The sequence below is a fragment of the Choloepus didactylus genome, chromosome 8 (assembly GCF_015220235.1).
Source record: "Choloepus didactylus isolate mChoDid1 chromosome 8, mChoDid1.pri, whole genome shotgun sequence".
NCBI classification, from domain to species: domain Eukaryota; kingdom Metazoa; phylum Chordata; class Mammalia; order Pilosa; family Megalonychidae; genus Choloepus; species Choloepus didactylus.
This window is the reverse complement of record NC_051314.1, coordinates 49,187,466-49,206,366: the sequence shown is the minus strand read 5'-3', so window position 1 is coordinate 49,206,366 and position 18,901 is coordinate 49,187,466. Positions and strand designations below refer to the sequence as shown.

At 33.3% G+C, this 18,901-nt stretch overlaps 1 protein-coding gene across 29 annotated transcripts in view; it reads right to left on the bottom strand.

The window, feature by feature from the left end:
• Nucleotides 1-18,901, bottom strand: part of PPFIA2 (PTPRF interacting protein alpha 2) — a 531,438-nt gene that overhangs the window by 82,804 nt on the left and 429,733 nt on the right. For all 29 annotated transcript variants that reach the window (XR_005218603.1, XR_005218602.1, XM_037848402.1 and 26 more), the window contains 4 exons: nucleotides 14,229-14,466; nucleotides 10,672-10,701; nucleotides 7,260-7,390; nucleotides 5,403-5,557 (listed from right to left, as the gene is read on the bottom strand). Coding sequence is in view for 27 of the 29 variants with exons in the window: in XM_037848402.1 (XP_037704330.1) it covers nucleotides 5,403-5,557; nucleotides 7,260-7,390; nucleotides 10,672-10,701; nucleotides 14,229-14,466 (554 nt within the window). In the remaining 2 variants the exon portion in view is untranslated. The remainder of the gene's footprint in view (nucleotides 1-5,402; nucleotides 5,558-7,259; nucleotides 7,391-10,671; nucleotides 10,702-14,228; nucleotides 14,467-18,901) is intronic.

The window sequence follows — 18,901 nt, the reverse complement described above, 5'->3', positions numbered from 1 at the left end:
ATTTTTGTAATCAGCTATTCAGGTAGCTCAGCAAATAACATAAACACAATCAACTATTCATCTATACCTTGCATCATTTCAAACCTCACATGATTTCAAATGTAGTCCTCTCTCTGACTTTTCTCCAAGTTGAAAATATGCCTCTGAAAGTGCATATCAGAAATGGATACCATTCCTTAGCTATTGTCTTACTACAATGGAGAAGTCGTCTTTTTTAATCCAAACAGTATATGCTTATTAATGTGGCCTAAATTTGTTGACTGATTTATTGACTTTAGAGTCGTATGAAACTCCTAAATTTTTCTTACACTAAATTCTCCCACAAGCTGTCCTTTTAGAATAGGATAATTTGGACACTTTTTATCTTAGGTAGCCTTTGGTGGTAATTTTAATTTTTTCTCATTTGTGATTCCTACTCATATCATTAATCCATAAATCTGACATATGCACTGTTAAAATGTTCATGTTCAAATGACTGGGAAATGTGTTGACCAAGGACAAAGCAAATCCTAATTATGCTACTGGAAACCTTCCTCCAAAGTGGCATCACTCCACTCAGCAGCACGTTTTGGGAGAGAATTATTAACCAGTTATAAATCCCATCAAATTATTCTATGAACCAGACCCTGTTTTGCCATCTTGTCCACTGGGATGCCATGAATCACAGCTCACCCACTGCCTTTCCTGATCTATTCCCAGTAAACTTGGCAAAGAAACAAAGGAGCTTAGTCTGACATGGCTATTTTTTAACACAGTTTAATTTTTTTTCTTTCAAAATAGGTCAATGCATTCAGATGAAATTGTAAGTGAAGCTAGCCAGGATTCCAATTACTCATGTATCATCATGGATCTAGGGCTTCAGAACCACAATTCCTAGTTGTCTTGACAGAACAGCCATGTAGCAGGCAAAACTTTACTGGGCCAGAAACATGCTGAAGACCTTTTGTTTTGTTTTAAATGTAAAGATTGGTTCACCTTAATGTACTATCCATCTTACTAAATTCAAAGCTTCTTGGTGCCAACAGTTACACTTCAGTAATTTTCCTAAAGTCCATGGTCAGTACTTTGCATTTAACAGTTGCTCAAAATATGCTTATTCACTCAAAACAGGAATAACTAAGTGATTTTGGAGTACATAATCTTTTTTCTCAAAATCTCTTTTTTGTATCTTGGGCTTCAAAGCCCTTTTTTTCTTTGGTGAACTACATATCTTTAAGTGAGCAGACAGAGGCAAAAAGGAGAGTTCCACTTATTTGTATACTCTGTTCACATTTCAGTGAACCTTCCTAGTATACATTTTCTTTACATTTTAAAATTACTAAGCAAAAGTAATAATACAATTGTTATAGCTCTCTTTTTTGGATTGACAATTTTTGAAATTATCAGTTTCTTTGACCAGTGGCCTTCCTGTCACTGTTCATACATGTCTATTCCATTCCTTTGTCTCTGTCATTTGTTATGTTCCCTTTTCAACTTTTAATATCTGTATTAGGCAGAGAACTCCCATTGCAGATATACTGGTTCTTCCTTAAGTTCATGTTGCCTGAAATACAACTGAGAGTGTTACCATCCTCTTGAATTGCTTTAACGTTATCTAGCCTTGTTGTTGCCACCAATCGTACATGTTGGTGAAGATTTGAATACATATCTAGAATTTTAGCTGTAGAAGGGGTGGAAGTCAGGCTATGGTAGGTTGAAAAGTGACTGACAGGTGAGGAAGTAAAAACAGTAGCTGTTGACAATTCACTTAAGCTTGGCTGTTATAAGGGTAGAGGAAAGGTAAGTCAGTAGCTGGGGAAGATGATAGGTTAATATCTAGATTAGATACGAGAATGTTTCAACTTTATGGAAATATCACAGACTCATCATATCAGGATGCATAAATCAGAAGAAAAACAAAAGATGATAGCCATTGGGCTGCTAAATTTCAACAGGTTGCCATCACATATTGGATCTATGCTCCAGGAACTACTTATTGGTTCTACTTTCCCCATGCACCTCAATGAGGTTTCCAAAGCTGTTTATGCATCTTTTCATCCTGAGACTTTTCACAGACATAGAGTGGATAGAAATGAAAAAAGCAGAAGAGAGAGGGGAGAAAAACTAAAACCAGATCACCAATTCTACCAGCAGGGATACTACACCTGCCAGGATACTACCCAAATTCAGTTGTGGCCTTCAGGATAGACTTGACTCATGAATGTTTTATTTTTCCTGCACAGCACTTTAAAAATATAATTTAAATGCTTTAAATTGAAGACCATGTTCTCACCAATTCACCAGTTTACATCACTCCCCCTTCTTCTATACCCTGCCATAATCTGATGCCCATATAGACATTTTAGTTTTCAAATTCTGCTTCTGTATCACAGATGAAAAAACTGTCAGCAAGAACCATGTAACACTCTGATAAGAACAGAATTAATTTTCCAAAAGATACCTCAAAACTTGAAATCCCCCATCACTAACACACAATTCTCTGTGTTAATTTTGTATCTGAGTGAATAATCCATCAACCACTTGGAAGGCATGCTATCACAGATTTTTGGAATAAAATAATTTTCACTGGCTCCTGTTTATTTTATTCAAAAGCTTTTCAACATATTTCTTCCTTTGGGCTTTCAGATTGTCATATTTATATTGACTGTTAGTAAAGTCATGTACTGTGCAGCTACATGACCACTTGTCTTATTTGAAGTTGACCTTACTACACTACTTCTTCTGATTGTTGTATAATGCAAGCTACATCTCTTCTACAACTACTATCCTACGGGAATCACTAAGAATTCCTCCTTGCTATTCATCATTTCTGATAAAACCAAGTGAACATTTTCATAATTTTACTTGGGCATTTTTCTTTCTCTCACCATATTCTGTTTAAAGGCATCTGGAATATCTAATCTTAGGTTAACTTACATTTCTCTGCCCTTATGAACTAAACTATTTCTTTAACAGTTACAAAATAGTAAAGCATGCTTCTGAAAATTCAAATTTGGTTCTTTGATACCATCATCCCTCTACCATATTACTTTCCATGCCATCTTTTCTTATCTTCTATTTTCATTAGTAAAAGAAAGGACACTGTGCTCTGGTGTCCAGATCAAGGTATTAAAATCATAACTGCTAGAGATGCCCCCTACTTTTACTGATGTATATGAATCACCAGGATTAAGTTTTGGAAGACTTCTCATCACAGTCTGAATATACCTTCCAGGTCAAAAGTAGACCTGAACCCATACCCCATGTCCAAAGTAGCAGTGGTGCAATGCATCATTTACTTCTGATACATGTATCTACTTGTGCCTATGTTTTTATTTCCTCAAGTCTTATTTCTAACAAAGATATTTTACTCTTCTTTTCTCCATTCCCCAATGTAGTTTTCTCCAGGAGCTATGGAGTTTACCTGAAGTAAACTCCCCAGTGTAGTTTTCAGGTAGCCCCAGAATTATAGTTTTTGTCCTTGTCTTCATCATCAGCATTGCAGTTCTCACTACACTTCTGACTCTGGCATTGTTTACATTCTACCTCTGTTGTTCCATGGAGTAGAGCAAAATTGCTCAGGCTTAAAAATCTTCCCAAGCTTTTAATTTGATTTCAAATAACTATTGCTGGTTTCTGACTTTGAGAAGGTTTGATAAGGATGTAAGGCCCTCATTGCAATTGATTCCCTTCTCATCTGCTCTGACCTAAAACAACCAGTCACTGAAAATGGGTGGAAAAGGCAAGATTTCTAGAAGGCTCTATATTTTTCTGGACTTTAAAATATACCTTGGATACCCTGGTTTTGACAGAATAGTCTTGTCAAAATTCCTAATGATTCAGTAATTTCTCATCAAAGTTAAATATAAAATAACATAGTAAAATCTAAGTTAATAAAGCAATTAAATGCATTTTTAAATCAAAAATAAATTTTAGAACCTAACATGAACATATATGTTAAAATATGAATAAACAAAATGATAGCAATTTTGGCAAGATAAATATTTAAAAATAATTAACCACACCATTGTGAATTACACTGCAATATACTGGAAATGATAAATAACATGGTGCCGTAAAGATTATAACTGGTTGTCAAAAAAAGATAAAACGGAAATGTTCAAATGATATATTGGCAAGTATATCTTATATCCAAAAACTAATCAGGTTTCTTATTTTCTTATGCAACAATATATTTTTTTACAGCCTAAGGGGTTCCTCTCCTGAAAAATATAACTAAAAAGAGGACTTAATTCTCCTGCTGAATAACATTTCATCATGCAGCAGGTTGCACATCAGTTTCCTGTAGCTTCTGATGCTTTGTATAGACTTCACACTGTGGAAGTCAGGAAAGGCATTTTTGATATTACAGTCCTAAATCTTCAAAAATGTATATAATATGAAGAATTTTTTTCTTTTCCAGGGTAGAAAACTAAATCTTGGAGGTTAGGGCCTTATTTTTGAATGATCATTCCTTTGAGAAACCAGAGAAGGCACCAAAAAATTGTATCACTCATTCAGCAATTAATATTGTAGACAGGAGCTAAATCCTTTACCAGTAACTAAACTCTAAATTGAACTTAATTTGAAGAGGGGAAAAAACCAAAATATAATTTAAAAAAACCAAGATTATAAAAAGATTTCAGAAGAAATAATAAGTATATAGGAAGACAAAATAAAAACAAGACAATCAAAAACCCAATATATATTAGGAAATCTCACATTTCTCTTTTATATCAGGCAAATGTTTGTGCATACATACATGCATATTTGTGTGTATGTGTATATAAATGTATATAGATACATAAATGATTAATGTGAGTTAAATATAGAATACATATAAATACATATACACACTAAATAAACATGCCTAGAGTCATTTCGAATGTACTGATCTATATTTTTATCTATTAGTCACAGACAACAACTAATTCTAACACAATCCCTATTGCTTGCCCTGTTTTTCCCCCCTCTCCATGCTGTAGAGCATGTAAATGGGAAGCTGTGGTAGCTTCAAAGAAAGAAACCTTGTCGTTTTACACCCTACATATCATAAAGCTTTCTTCTGACTTAAAAAAAATTCTTTTAGTGTTTTTCTGGGCTTCTCAAATAATTTTTCAACTAATCAATAAAATAAGGGTAACAGTAATAACGCTTGCCTCATATAGTTATCACAGAGTTAACATTAAATAAATTTTAGCTATTGTTAGTAACAGAGAAATTAAAACCATGGAAAGTTTTACAATATTCTTTCATGATAACGTTTGTCAAGCATTTTCCAAACTAAATTGGACTTACAAAGTTCAATAAAGTAGAAAGTTTTTCAGGTGGAAAGAGAATAAAAGAAAAGAAAAAAAAAATAGATGAGCACTGGGAAGTGACTAAAATGAGTGGCAGTGGAAAGTCAAACACATCATACTTACGGAGCTGCCCAAGTCGAGCTTTTTCTTTTTTACCAAACAAACGTCCTATTGAAGACTTGATTCCTTTCTTCTTGGGGGCTTTGTGAAGAGAGTCTTGGCTGCTATTGGCACTGCTAAGCCCAAGGCTTTCTGGCTCAAGCGAGGCAGATAAACTACTGCAAAACACAAAATATGGCAAACCTGGCATTTTGATACAACATGCACAATGTACAAAAGGAGGAAAAGTAGAGTTTGAATGTTATCTCCTCTCTTGCTTTCCACATTTTTTCTTAAGCAAATGTACGTGTACTTTTCTCAGCTTTAGAGCTCTAAACCTCCAAATTTAATTTTGCTTTTTTTTCCCTATCCTTTGTACAATCTCCAACTAATCAGTGAACATAAGCTAGCTTAATAACTCCATGGTAAATGGCCTTCTATTATTTAGGACTTGATCTACTACCTATTACATTTATAGAGTTTATTTGGTCTTTTAATCTTAAATATACTGACCTTTGTTAAGAGATATAAATATATCTAGTAATAAAGTTCAAGCTGTTATTCTAGCCTATTGTTTTACTGAATTTTCCTCTATCCATCTTTCTCTCAGTTTTGGAGCCTAATTCATTTAATTCTAAATTATCTTGGCAGGATCTAGAAGCAACAAAACATATACCCTAGTGATCACTATATATTTTTTCTTAATTATACTTCTCAGGTATTCTTTTAAGTACTTGATAAACCTAAATGATGTCCAAGCATTTAGTCTAGATTCAATCCTTGTCAATATATTTGAAACTGGATTAACAAGAGAGGCTCAATAAATATTGTTGACTATAATTTTTTATAGCTGTTAATTTGATAATCCCATGATGAATTTTTAAATTTTATTCATCCTAATTAAACTGAATTCACATTCCCTAAACTACAAAGCAATAATTTTCATGTAGTAAAATATAATTTACTCTTTACTTGGAGGATGAAGAAATATATATACTGAAATTGGATTTTTTTTTCTACATTAGATATTGAAAATAAAAAAAAGTTTGTAGCACAGAAAGCTCTGTTTTCAAAATTACTTGTAAAACATACTATTTAGAAGATAGATTCATTCTTAAATAAACTATTAATCATTAAGACATTATGTCTTAATAATAAGACATGAACAGTTTGTCCACAGACACTTCAATTGATAAAACAGTAAGAGAACATACATTTAAGAGGTAAACTGCATGCTTAGATTTTGTTTATGTCATTAATTATTAGAGATATCTACTTGCAATTTTTTAGGCAGATGGATAGGGCAGTGTGAAGAGTTGCTATGAAAAATGAACTATTTCCCCATGTAGACTTACCTTTTCCTTTAATTTTTTGGCTAATAAATATGTTTTCCTCAGAACCTTCTGCATGAGGAACTATTATGGCTGGCAGCAGACATGGACCCTGTCTGCTGAAATAAATGAGGTGCAATCATGGACTTCTCAGATCCAATTGCTCTTACAGTATGGGCCAAATTTATACTTTTGTCCTGGAATCCCTTTGGTTTTTTTTGGTGCTATCCTTCCTCACAAGTCCTTCCTCTAGCCTATTAAAATATAGCAAATATCCACTAAAAAATAGAAGAGCTATTCTCGCAAATATTGACGAGTAACAATACTAAAAATATATAGTTAATTTCAAAATTAAATATTTGATTCAGAATAGAAATGTGGTTATTTTACAAATGATATTGGGGAAAGAGAAGACAACAACATCCTAATGGAGATTTATTCTCAAATCAAAATTTTCAAATAATTTTTTAAGCAATGTACTGTACAACTCTGAAAAGGAGACAGATATTTTTGGAAGAACATATAACGAGAAGTGTGCAAGGAGAGTTACCTTCGGGCATCATTGTGGTAGGAAGAAGGGAGTGTGTGAGTCATTCTGATGGCTCTAGGAGTAGGGGGAGGAGAAGTTTCACATTTAATTGTTGCTTTATCCTCCCGACCATCTTCTTCCACCACTGCAATCTAGAAGTAAAAAAAAAAAGAAAGAAAAAACAAACAAAAAACATTCAGATGCAATCTTTCTACAGTTTCAGTTGAAACCAGTAAGAATCAAAAAAGGAAGGTTATCACCTCAGCAGGTGAACTCACCACCCTCCCGCCTATTTACCCAGGGGTGTAAATCTCCCTAGCAACATAGGATATGAGTCCCGGGGATGAATCTGGACCTGGCATCGTGGGATTGAGAACATCTTCTTGACCAAAAGGGGGATGCGAAATGAAACAAAATAAAGCTTCAGTGGCTGAGAGATTTCAAATGGAGTCGAGAGGTCACTCTGGTGGACATTCTTATGCACTATATAGAGAACATCTCTTAGGTATTGGAATAGCTAGAAGTAAATACTGAAACTATCAAACTCCAACCAGCAGTCTGGACTCCTGAAGAAGATTGTATAACAGTGTAGATTACAAAGGGTGACAGTGTGATTGTGAAAACCTTGTGGATCACTATCCCTTTATCTAGTGTATGGACGGAAGAGTAGAAAAACGGGGACAAAAACTAAATGAAAAATAGGGTGGGATGGGGGGGATGGTTTAGGTGTTCTTTTTTACTTTTATTTTTAATTCTTATTCTGACTCTTTTTGATGTAAGGAAAATGTTCAGAAATAGATTGTGGTGGTCAATGCATAACTATATGATCGTACTGTGAACAGTTGATTGTACACTATGGATGACTGTATGGTATGTGAATATATTTCAGTAAAACTGAATTTAATTTAAAAAAAAAGCAAGGCTATTTGAACAATTCTAATACAAAACAATCAAAAATATTTGGGGCACATAGGTCTTACATATATATATATATATATATATATATGAAGTCACATTCGTAAAGAATGTGAATAATTGCAGCTATTTAAAAGTGAAGATACCTCAAATTAAAAAACCTAGATCCACTATTCAAAAATATTAAGAGTAGGTAAGCACCATAGATCAATATCCAATGACTATGGAAAAGCTATTCTGGAATTCATTTCAACACATCAGAAAGTAAAATCTTTACAAAAAGATACTTGAGCCAATTCACATATAGGCACACAAAGGTTTCATGCAGAGTCAGGTTCTTGTAAGATAAACACCTTTTAAGCGGGGGACTTTTGAAGTGAGAAGAGAAGTTGGTAAATATAATTTTATGAGGTAAATTTCCTGAATATTAATGAGGCTAGGGTAATATATTGAAGAGTGTTTTAAAACAATGGGTTGCAGCTTATAAGAAAACAAAACTTAATTTTTAAAGTGAGAATTTAAAAAGGTAGTACATAATCTAGCAAGTTGTTTCATTTCACTACTAACCATGGGAAAACTGACAAAGGCATTCATAAGAAGATGATATGAAGAGGGGTGAGGGTTTTTGTTTTTTTTTTTTTAAGAACAATTCAGCTCAGAGTCCAGGAGAATTCAGTAAATTTTGTCAGAGAGCTATAGAGCTATATTAAAATAAGACTTTTCAACCATCAAGTTAATTGTAGAGAAATATTTTTCACAATGATGTTGCCATTTTCCCATGATATCATTGTGTATGGAAATTATATACAGAGAGAGATTGTGGAAAACACAGTTACAAGATAGATGGTTCTAGAAATTCTCATGAAAAAAAGTTCTCAGTATGGCAAAAGCAAAAATTTTAAAGCTGCATCGTGGGGAAATGTTTTTTTTTTGTTTGTTTCTATATTAGGCTATTCAGCATAAATATGTTTATGGTAAAAACTCATGCATTGGAGGAACTTACTGAATTGTTTATATCTACTCTTATCACACAATCTAACAGGCTAGGCAAGTGTCCTACTAGGATTATCTTCTCTAATTTAACTAGCATAATGCCACCAAAAGAGTATTTTACAAGAACTGCTTTCAACATGATGCAATGCTATTTAAAACCCTCTAAACCTGCATTCCATCTGGACTCTTAAAGCGTGTTTCTCAACTTTTTCTAATAAGTGATGATGTTTTCACAGTCCCACGATCTATCTTGATTGTTTCTCATGATTGTTTCTGCTAAGTGTGATAACTCTGCTTCCAGATGTGTGCTTCTGAAACATCCTCTTATAAAATACCTACTAGTGGCATACTCTCATCTTTTCTCCCCCAATGCCAGCCAAACTATGCCAACTTTCCAAATTTCAGCTCTTAAAAACCCCAGACATGAACCCTTTCTTTGAATAACACTATAAAAACAAAGTGAAGGAGGTGGACTTTGGGTCAGAGATGGATTTGAATCCCAATTTGTCTGTTTAGTTCAATGACATGGGCTGGTTACTCCCCTGCTCTAAGAATAAATTTCCTCATCAGTAAAACAGACATGACAATACTCATATTAATGTATTCTTTTGAGTGTAAATAAAATCATGTATGCAACTCCTTAACAATTTTTAGTTTGTGATCTTTCTTTCCATGATCTCTTTACGCCCTGAATTCCCTGAGGTTGTACTTCTGTACGGGACCTTCCTTCAAGCTCCTTTTTTAAAATCCACCAACCTGCTTTTACACTATCTACTCAGATTTTTTTCTAGATTCTTGCCATAGTCCTTTCAAGATGGTGGGGGATGTCAAAGATGTATGGTCATTGTATGTGGTAACTGACAGTTGAGAGAATTGGTAATGTCAAAGGGAAGAGGCTAAGTAAGATAATGACTCAGGAAAAGAAAAACCTTCCATCAATCTAAGCCATGTAAACATAATATAGATTCCCTCAATAAACTTAAGAAACCTGGTTCCAGAAGTGTTTGTGCATATGCTCACTACTGTATCCAGATTTATATCCTTGATAGTCAGTTGAACCTTTGCAATTTTTCCCACCTGAGTTCCTATGAGACCATGCTCTGCTGTTTTCAATTATCCAATAAGATAGCATCAGAATCAAATAGCATGTGAATCAGAACTGGATTCCGTTTTATTACTCATATCCCATATTTATTCTCCCTCTATTCAATTCCAACAGAAAAGCATCATTGTTCTAGTATTCATATTAAGTTATCTAATTTTACTAACCAAGGTGTAAAATATCCTGTGGAAAATCAGGAAACTTAGTACTCATAATCCAATCAATGCCCCACAAAGAATAAACAATTTCATTTTGAGACATTTGCTCTGATGATAATATTTAAACAATCCATTAACAAATAAATGTTTTTTAATATTCATTTTTTATGTTAATAAAACTTAAACTAGAGGGAATACCATTTTAAAGATTTCATAGAAAAAAAACAATATCAACTAGTAATCATACAAAAATTATTTACAGTACCTTTCTCCGATGTTTCCTTAGATCACTTGGCTGTGATTGGCAGTAATAAAAATAACATAAAACAGAACTGATTAATGATTGCCATCTGAACATTTTACATTTAAACAGAATCTAAAACCGTGACTATCACTTCTTCTCTTTTCTGAATAAATTTCTTTCAATCATTATGAAATCCTGCCTCCTGGGAGTTACTTTAGAGGGAGAACGCCTGGATGACATGTGTGGGGGAATGCCCCCGTGATGGGGCCGGGGTACTTACATAGGATAGGGGGCATAAACGCTGGTGACCATAAAACACACACGGAGTGAGCTAGCCAGAAATAAGCATGGCAACTACATCTTCCCAAGAAAATACGGATGGGAACAAGATTCCAATGCACATGTATGGGGTTTATAAACACTCTCTTTTCGCACACCTATGCAGAGCCGTAGGTCTTCTTTGGCTTAGGTCTCATTTCTCAAACTTTCTGGCACCATAACCACCCCACATCCCCCAAACCTTGGCAGCAGTTCTGACATCAGCATAGCAATTGTTTCTGAGACTACTGCACTCCTGTCAAATGTTCTTTTATAAGAAATAGCTAATTCTTTGTGATTCAAGATGAACCTTATCATTTAATAGCTTTGTTAATTCATCAAACATAGGCAAAATATTTTGCTAAACTATTCCATTATACTTCATATTTTGTTGTCACTGGGAAGTGGATTGATTTTATCCCACTCAATATTACAGCTAGATATTGCTAGCATGCTGTCTATATTGATGGATTTGTTGTACTATGAAAGTAAATATGAGTATGCTTTATTATTAGGACAAAAACAATATTTGCAAAATATATAAACATACAAAATACAATCCAATGTCTTTTGGTCTCTAATTTCTGTCTCTAGAATTTCTGATCCTCCTCAGAATGTTCAAATATGAATTTTATCTAGTGAAGTGTTTTCCTCCAATATTTTCTATAGCTAAAAGAAAAATCTACGTGTGCTCCACTATGACAATAACGAATTTGATAATCTAATAAAAAGATAAGATATTGAGGGCAATCTTAATGATATGGGGATGTTCAGGAATGACTATGGCTTGTTAATTTTTTTGTGGTATGGTAGGAGCATATTGGAAGCAATGAAGTCATATCAGGATATTTGTTTTCCCTGTTACTTTATTTTATCTGGAAATGTTTTTTTTTATTTATTTTTTGATAAATAAAATTAATTAAAATAAACAATTGATTGTGGTAAAAAAGTAATGAATTTTGTGGCAAAATTTTATTAGGTGTTATAGACTTCCAGGGTTTCATTTCTTCTTTCTCTGACTCAGATATCGAACAGTTAAGATTTGTTTTTTACCCTCTGTGAAACATCCTAAATATTTTTCAGTACTCTAATTACAGTGTAATAATGTTTATTTACCATTGACCTATAAAAAAAAATCAGGAGAGCACTGGCATTTTCACACTCAAAAAAATCACACCTAAATGATTATAAATGTATTATGTTATTATTATACAAACAATAGCTCTATCAAGGATTCTGATGGTAATGTCTATGGAAGCACTTTAAAAGGACAACATATTATGCTGTAAAAATGTTACGAAATAATAGTAGTAAGAAGTAACCAAATACCACTGCCTTGAATGCTAATTAATAGTTCTTTGCAGTCCAAGATTCTTACTACAGCTTTGGAAATAAGTAGTCTATTAATATTTTGTACCATATATTATATATGAAGAAAGTAAACCAGAGACAATAATATTTTTAATCAATAAAATCAGATGGATAGTTCCTGGATTTCCAACTTAAGCACATTTAAAAATGGCTTATATTGGGTTAATCTATCTTAGTACATTGACTTAAACAGTTCTCTGTGTATCCAGGTGGAGTTAGTTATGATATGTTTATCATTGTTCTGATTATTGTACTGCCCATTAACAAAATATGTTTAACAGCAGTTCTGGAAATGAGTAATGAGTAGAGGATTCAAAAGCTTAAAGAAGTCATTGTTTCTTCTTAATATTATTTTTTAATTTGGCCGTTATTTGCGTATGGTTTTATTACATGGCAGTACAATATTTGTAAAGAGTTTTGAAATAAAAATTGTTACCCCACCATGTAAATAATGTTGTGTTTCAATTCTTAATTTCAAAACTAAAGAAAAAATATTTATACTTCTATATGTAAACAGGACTTTTTAAGAGAAAATAAAATGTTTTGAAGATACATAAATTTAATGCTTTGTAAGACATTTTCCTTTGGGGATGGCAGCATCATATATATACATAAATTATTCCTAACAAAGATAATTTTATAATTTCTTAGTCAGATTAGACATTATTGCAAAAATATTTAAAGATGTCATTTAGACAATGACTTAAACTTTTTTATTCACATATGCTATGCATAAACATAGAGGCAATGTGTACTTTTACAATAGCCTCTTAACTTCTGATGATAAACACAATATATATACTTCAGATCATTCTCTAGTATTATTAATTTCTTCTCCATTTATTATACTTGTGCTAGATTTTACAGTGTATAAACCATTACTTGATCTATTTGCATTTACTTGTGCTAGATTTTACAGTGTATAAACCATTACTTGATCTATTTGCATTTTAAGTAAACTGACCCCAAATTGTTTTATTTTTAACTGAAATTTTATCATTTTAATTATGCAGTTTTAATACCTATTAAGAAAACAGTATTTTATAGTTCAGAATATTTTAGTCCTCGTTGTTGTCATTTCAATATATTTCCAGGTAATCACAAAGAAAAACACAGAATAGTGAATGCTTTTGAATAAAACAGATTATTAAAAAAAATTTAGCTTCACCAATTACTAGCTGTATGAACATGGGCAATTTATTCATACCATTGAAGCCTCATTTACTTCTGCTTTACACTGAGACAATGCCCTCAAGCTGTCAGTGCTAACATCAGATGAAATAACAAAACATCCTGGCAGTCAGTAGTCATTCTAAGTATATTTTCCAGAGGTATTCCTACATTATTTTAGCAAGGGGCCCTTTGCTTTTCTCTCATTGAGAAATTTGGGTTCTCCCAAATTTAGAGTTTTAAGTTTTAATAGAAATGCAGATTTCTAGGAAGTGTGAAATGTGGACATAAAATTCTAAAGCAAAATTGGGAAATTGCCACTACTACTTTTTATATCTCTTCTTATAAATTTTATGTTTATTTTGTATGTTCTAAAATTACAACAACACTATTTCACTAGGTATAGCACTATCATCAACAATTTGCTTCATCAAAATGACATCAATAAAAACTTACTCTCTGGTTTTAAGCAATTCAGATTTCTAATGTGATATTTAGATCATTTCCTGTCACTGACTTACTAGTGACTTTGTGAAAGTTACACCTATGTGGGCTACAGCTTCCTCATCTCCTATTGGTACCTCCCTCATAGGGTTGTTGTGTAATAAATAAAGCAAATGCACAGAAAGCCCTTAGACTAGAATAAGCATCCTGTGAGTGTCAGCCACGGTGTTCCGAATTTCAAAGGGGGCAAAGGTTCTTTGGACACCTCTTCATACCAGAGTCATGACTCCCATCCGGTCCATTTCCCTGGCAGGGCTTCGTGGGGTGAGCTTTGGTGTCGAGTGTCCACTGGGGGGAGAAGAACTGGCCAGAGATGAAGCTGTAACTGAGGCAGTGATGGAGGTCCCTGGGTGGACTCTCGCCAGATTCAGGCCTTCCAGGCTCACGCTAGCCACTCTGTTCTCAATTTCTTCAGCACGCAATTCTGTAGATTCTTTTTCTTCCTGAATTAACCTAGAAGAGTTTAATTTTGATACATTATATGCTGCTAGAATGGTAATCAGAATTCACACAGTAAATCAATTAAAAAAAAACTACTCCATGGGCATTTTTTTTTTTTTTTCTTCTCTAGGCTATATGACTTTCAATAGATTCCAGAAACTTCTGGCTGACATTTTTAGAATCCTGTTTTTTAAATGATATATAATTCCTCTGCATTCCCAGTTTAGCTCTCTTTCTATACTACCACCTGTTAACACTTGTTTGCATACCTAGTTGCTTGCTATCACTAATACTAATCCTATATTTGAACTCAAGTACCAGAAAAAAAGGACTTTCAGAATCCCAGATTTCAACAACTGATTGAATCCAATTTGTCACCCAATGAAAAGTCTCATTAATAGGAGCCTTGATAAAGTCATTCATAATGATCTTGCAGCCAAATAAAACCTTAATCTTTAACATATATATATCTACTTAGCCCATCCTCCTTTATATACTTACCAGGAAATTTAATAATGTGGAAAATTTTATCTCTATCTATCTAGCTATCTATTGATTCAGCCTCAGTTAAAACTGAATTTAGAATTTTAGTCTCCGAATCTCATTGGTAAACAGTGGGGGGGGGGAAACATTTAATGAAAACAAAACCACTGGAAAAAATGTTTTTGAGAAGTCAGTGCACTAGGTAAGGGAAAAATACTTAAGAATACTTACAAATCAGTGCTGACAAAGGTATAAAAAATAAAGAGCTTTAGCTGAGCTGTGTAAAGGTCCTATTCAAGTATAACCTATACACTTTTGTATATTGCAATTAATTTTACTATGTACCAGTATTAGTTTGTTTGATAAGAGGATCGTAACTCTCTATAATTTATTCTAAACTACAAATGTTTTATTGTGGTCTTCTATGGTATATAACTCAGTTTCAAGGTTATAGTCATCACAAAGTGTTGTTGTTTGTTTAGCACATTCAGTACGGGGAGTGTCATTTATTCACTACATTTTTTTGTAATAGGGAATAGTCCTTTGGCTTACGTTTTCCAAGGGAAGTTGATCTGCATTTACTCACCTAAGTTATATGCTCATCAGTTTATTGATGATTAACTTAACTATGTGCATCTTCACTAAATTTATTCGGTAACTATAAAGCTTGTAAGTGGTGCATATTCACTGTTTAGACAGGAAGTATCTTGATAATCTCTTTACAAGACATTGGAATAAATAATCTTTGTGATTTAACATTTATTTTAAAAAAATAAAAACCAAAATGTAAAGCATGTTCTTTCAAAAGTAAACAATTATTTATACAATTGCATTTAAAATCTAATGAAATATATGTTCACAGAGATTCATTTTGGTTAAAAAATTACAAGGCATATTTAAATGATAGTCTTTTTTTCACATATGAATAATTTGAATTCTGTTACCTTGAAGTTTATTTTCATGAGTGCATTTTGACTTCTCCCAAAGATTAGAAGCTCAAAGGAAGGCTTACTCAGTTAACATAGTACAATGTCATTAATGCTTAAAACACATTCTGATGGAAAGATGGCCTCTCCCCCCAAAAATGGCATTTTGTACCTTTAAAATACTTGGTAGCAAGATGATTTTACTCATTCAGAAAAATCTGGTGAAACAAAATATGATTCCACTGAACAAAGAAATTTTAATTTCTTCTATTAATTGCAGAAGAGAGCCAAACCTCAAAGAACAGGTTGGGTAAGAAGTAGATTGAAGTTTAATCAAACAGGAAATCAGATGCTAGACATTAAGTTTATTTGGAAAAATAAATGAGAGTCCCTTGATCGATGGAGCCCTGATGTAAATATGGAAAGCAAAGAAACAAATACCCCAGAATGTTAGTGAGGGAAACCCATGGGAATCAGGCAGAAGGATGAAAGGAAAAATACTATAAAAGAAAGGCAAGCTTTAGGTAGGATTGATATTTTAATGATATTTAGTCTTCCAATACATGAACATGGAATGTTTTTCCATTTATTTAAGTCTTCTTTGATTTATTTTAGCAATATTTTCCAGTTTTCTGTGTACAATTTCTTTGTATCCCTTTGTTAGATTTATGCCTAGATATTTGATTATTTTAGTTGCTATTGTGAATGGAAACTTTTCTTGATTTCTTCTTCTGCTTGTTCATTGTTTGTATCTCAGGATATTCTGTATATAGAATCATGTCATCTGCAAATAGGGAAAGTTTTACTTCTTCCTTTCCAATTTGTATGCCTTTTATTGCTTTTTCTTGCCTAATTATTATGGCAAGAACTACCAGTACAAAGTTGAATAACAGTGGTGACTGTAGGCATTCTTATCTTGTTCCTGATATTAGAGGGAAAGCTTTCAGTCTTTTCCCGTTAAGTAGGATGTTAGCTGTGGGCTTTTCATATATGCCCTTTATCATGTTGGGGAAATTTCCTTGTATTCCCAGTGTTCTAAGAGGTTTTATCAACAAGTGGTGCTAATAGTTTGTCAAATGCGTTTTCTGCATCAACTGAGATGATCATGTGCTTTTCGCCCTTCATTGTTTTAATGTGGTATATTATATTAATTGATTTTCTTATGTTGAGCCAACCTTGTGTAACAACATGGATGAAACTTGATGACATCATGTTGAGTGAAATAAGCCAGACACAAAAGGACAAATATTGCATGATATCACAATTTGGAATAATTAGAATAAGCAATCTCATAGAATCAGAATCTAGAATATAGGTTACCAGGGGATGAGGTGGGGATAGGGAATTGGAAGTAAAAGCTTTAAAAGTACAGGGTTCCTATTTGGAATGACGGGAGTGTTTTGGTAATGGATAGTGATGGTAGCACAACATTGTGAACATAATTAACAGCACTGAAATATATATCTGAATGTGATTAAAAGGGGAAATGTTGGATTGTGTATTCAGTAATAGAATAAAAATTTTTTTAAAAAATCCATGGAACTACACTCTACAAAGAGTGAACCCTAAGTTAAACCATGGACTATAGTTACTAGTACAATTATAAAAATGTACTATCATCAATTGTAACAAATGTTCCATACCAATGCAAGGTTTTAATAAAAGGGTGGTATATGAAAATCCTGTATTTTATGCATTATTGTTCTGTAAACACACAACTTCTGTATTAAAGAAAAAATATACATTAAAAAATGTAAGGAAAGCAAAATATTAACTAACTACAGAGGCACAGATTAATGAACATAGGAGCAGCAAAGGAAGTAATTTGATCTCTTCCTTTAAGATAATTAGTGAACTGTGAAAAAAGTCATAAAAGAAGAATTGGAGTGATTAAACAATTTTGTGAAAGAAGATAAACCTTAACTAGAGACAAATTCTGGTTGGTGTTAGCAGACCACTGCAATTTATATCAGGGTGCCTATTTCTTTTAAATGTTGTGATGTACTATAATTTTATGTATTTCTTACTTTCTCACAAATCAGCAACTAATCTTCATTACACTCACAAATCAGCAACTAATCTTCATTACAAGGGGCAAAAGGGAAGCATATCAAAGGGCAGTAGTTTGGACACATTCTTTGGGCACCCACTGAATTTTTCTAGAATAAGATTGCTACTGCTAATTGCTACCTTAATGGAACAGAGCTAAACGTTCCAGGAGAGAAACAGACTGTTATTAAGGGTAAGTGTTGATATTTTTGGTGAAAATAAATAACACAAGGGCATATATACTTGATTTCAAATCCATTCATTGGGTTCGACCACGAGCTGGACAGTACCAGAAAGTGCTATTCAGCTGGAATTCATGTTCTACATTATTTTTTCTATTTACAGTAATCAAACATTTATGGAGCACCTGCTAAGTGTCAAGCAAGGTGCTAAGACCTACAGGGGAAAAACAGTGAGCACAACCAGGCATTTCGTGCTTAGTACTTACAGACTAGTCATTAATTAAATAACCACAAAAATTGCATGGTATTTACACATTGAGGTATTATGAAGGAAAAGAACTTAAGGACTTAAGGTTTGTGAGCCCTTTCCTGTGGAAGTGACAGTGGAGCTCTTCATGGTGAGTAAAATTAAAGAGTAAAGGGTGAAGTATGGAATGGAGAGAGTTCCAGAAGGAAGAAACAGCAAGAGTCTATGCTCAGAGAGTAAGATGTTTGAAATTGTGATTCTGAATGCGAAGTAGTTTTTATTAAGACAAAGCCCAAGGTTAAGGTAGGAGAGAGAAAAGACAAGAAACTGAGGAGCCAGAGGCCACAGAATATGTATTCCACAGAGATCTCGAGCTCATTCAAGGGCACGGGTTGGACTAGGAAGAGGTAAGTAGGGATTCTGAGTCACTTGTCAAAGTTGTTTTTTGTTGGTGGTGGTGGTCGTGACATTTTTTAATGAACAAGAGTATAATGGAAAAAATGAAATTAAATTTGGTGCCTTATTAGGCTGCCTGCCTTAGTCATAAGTTTCCCTTTGAG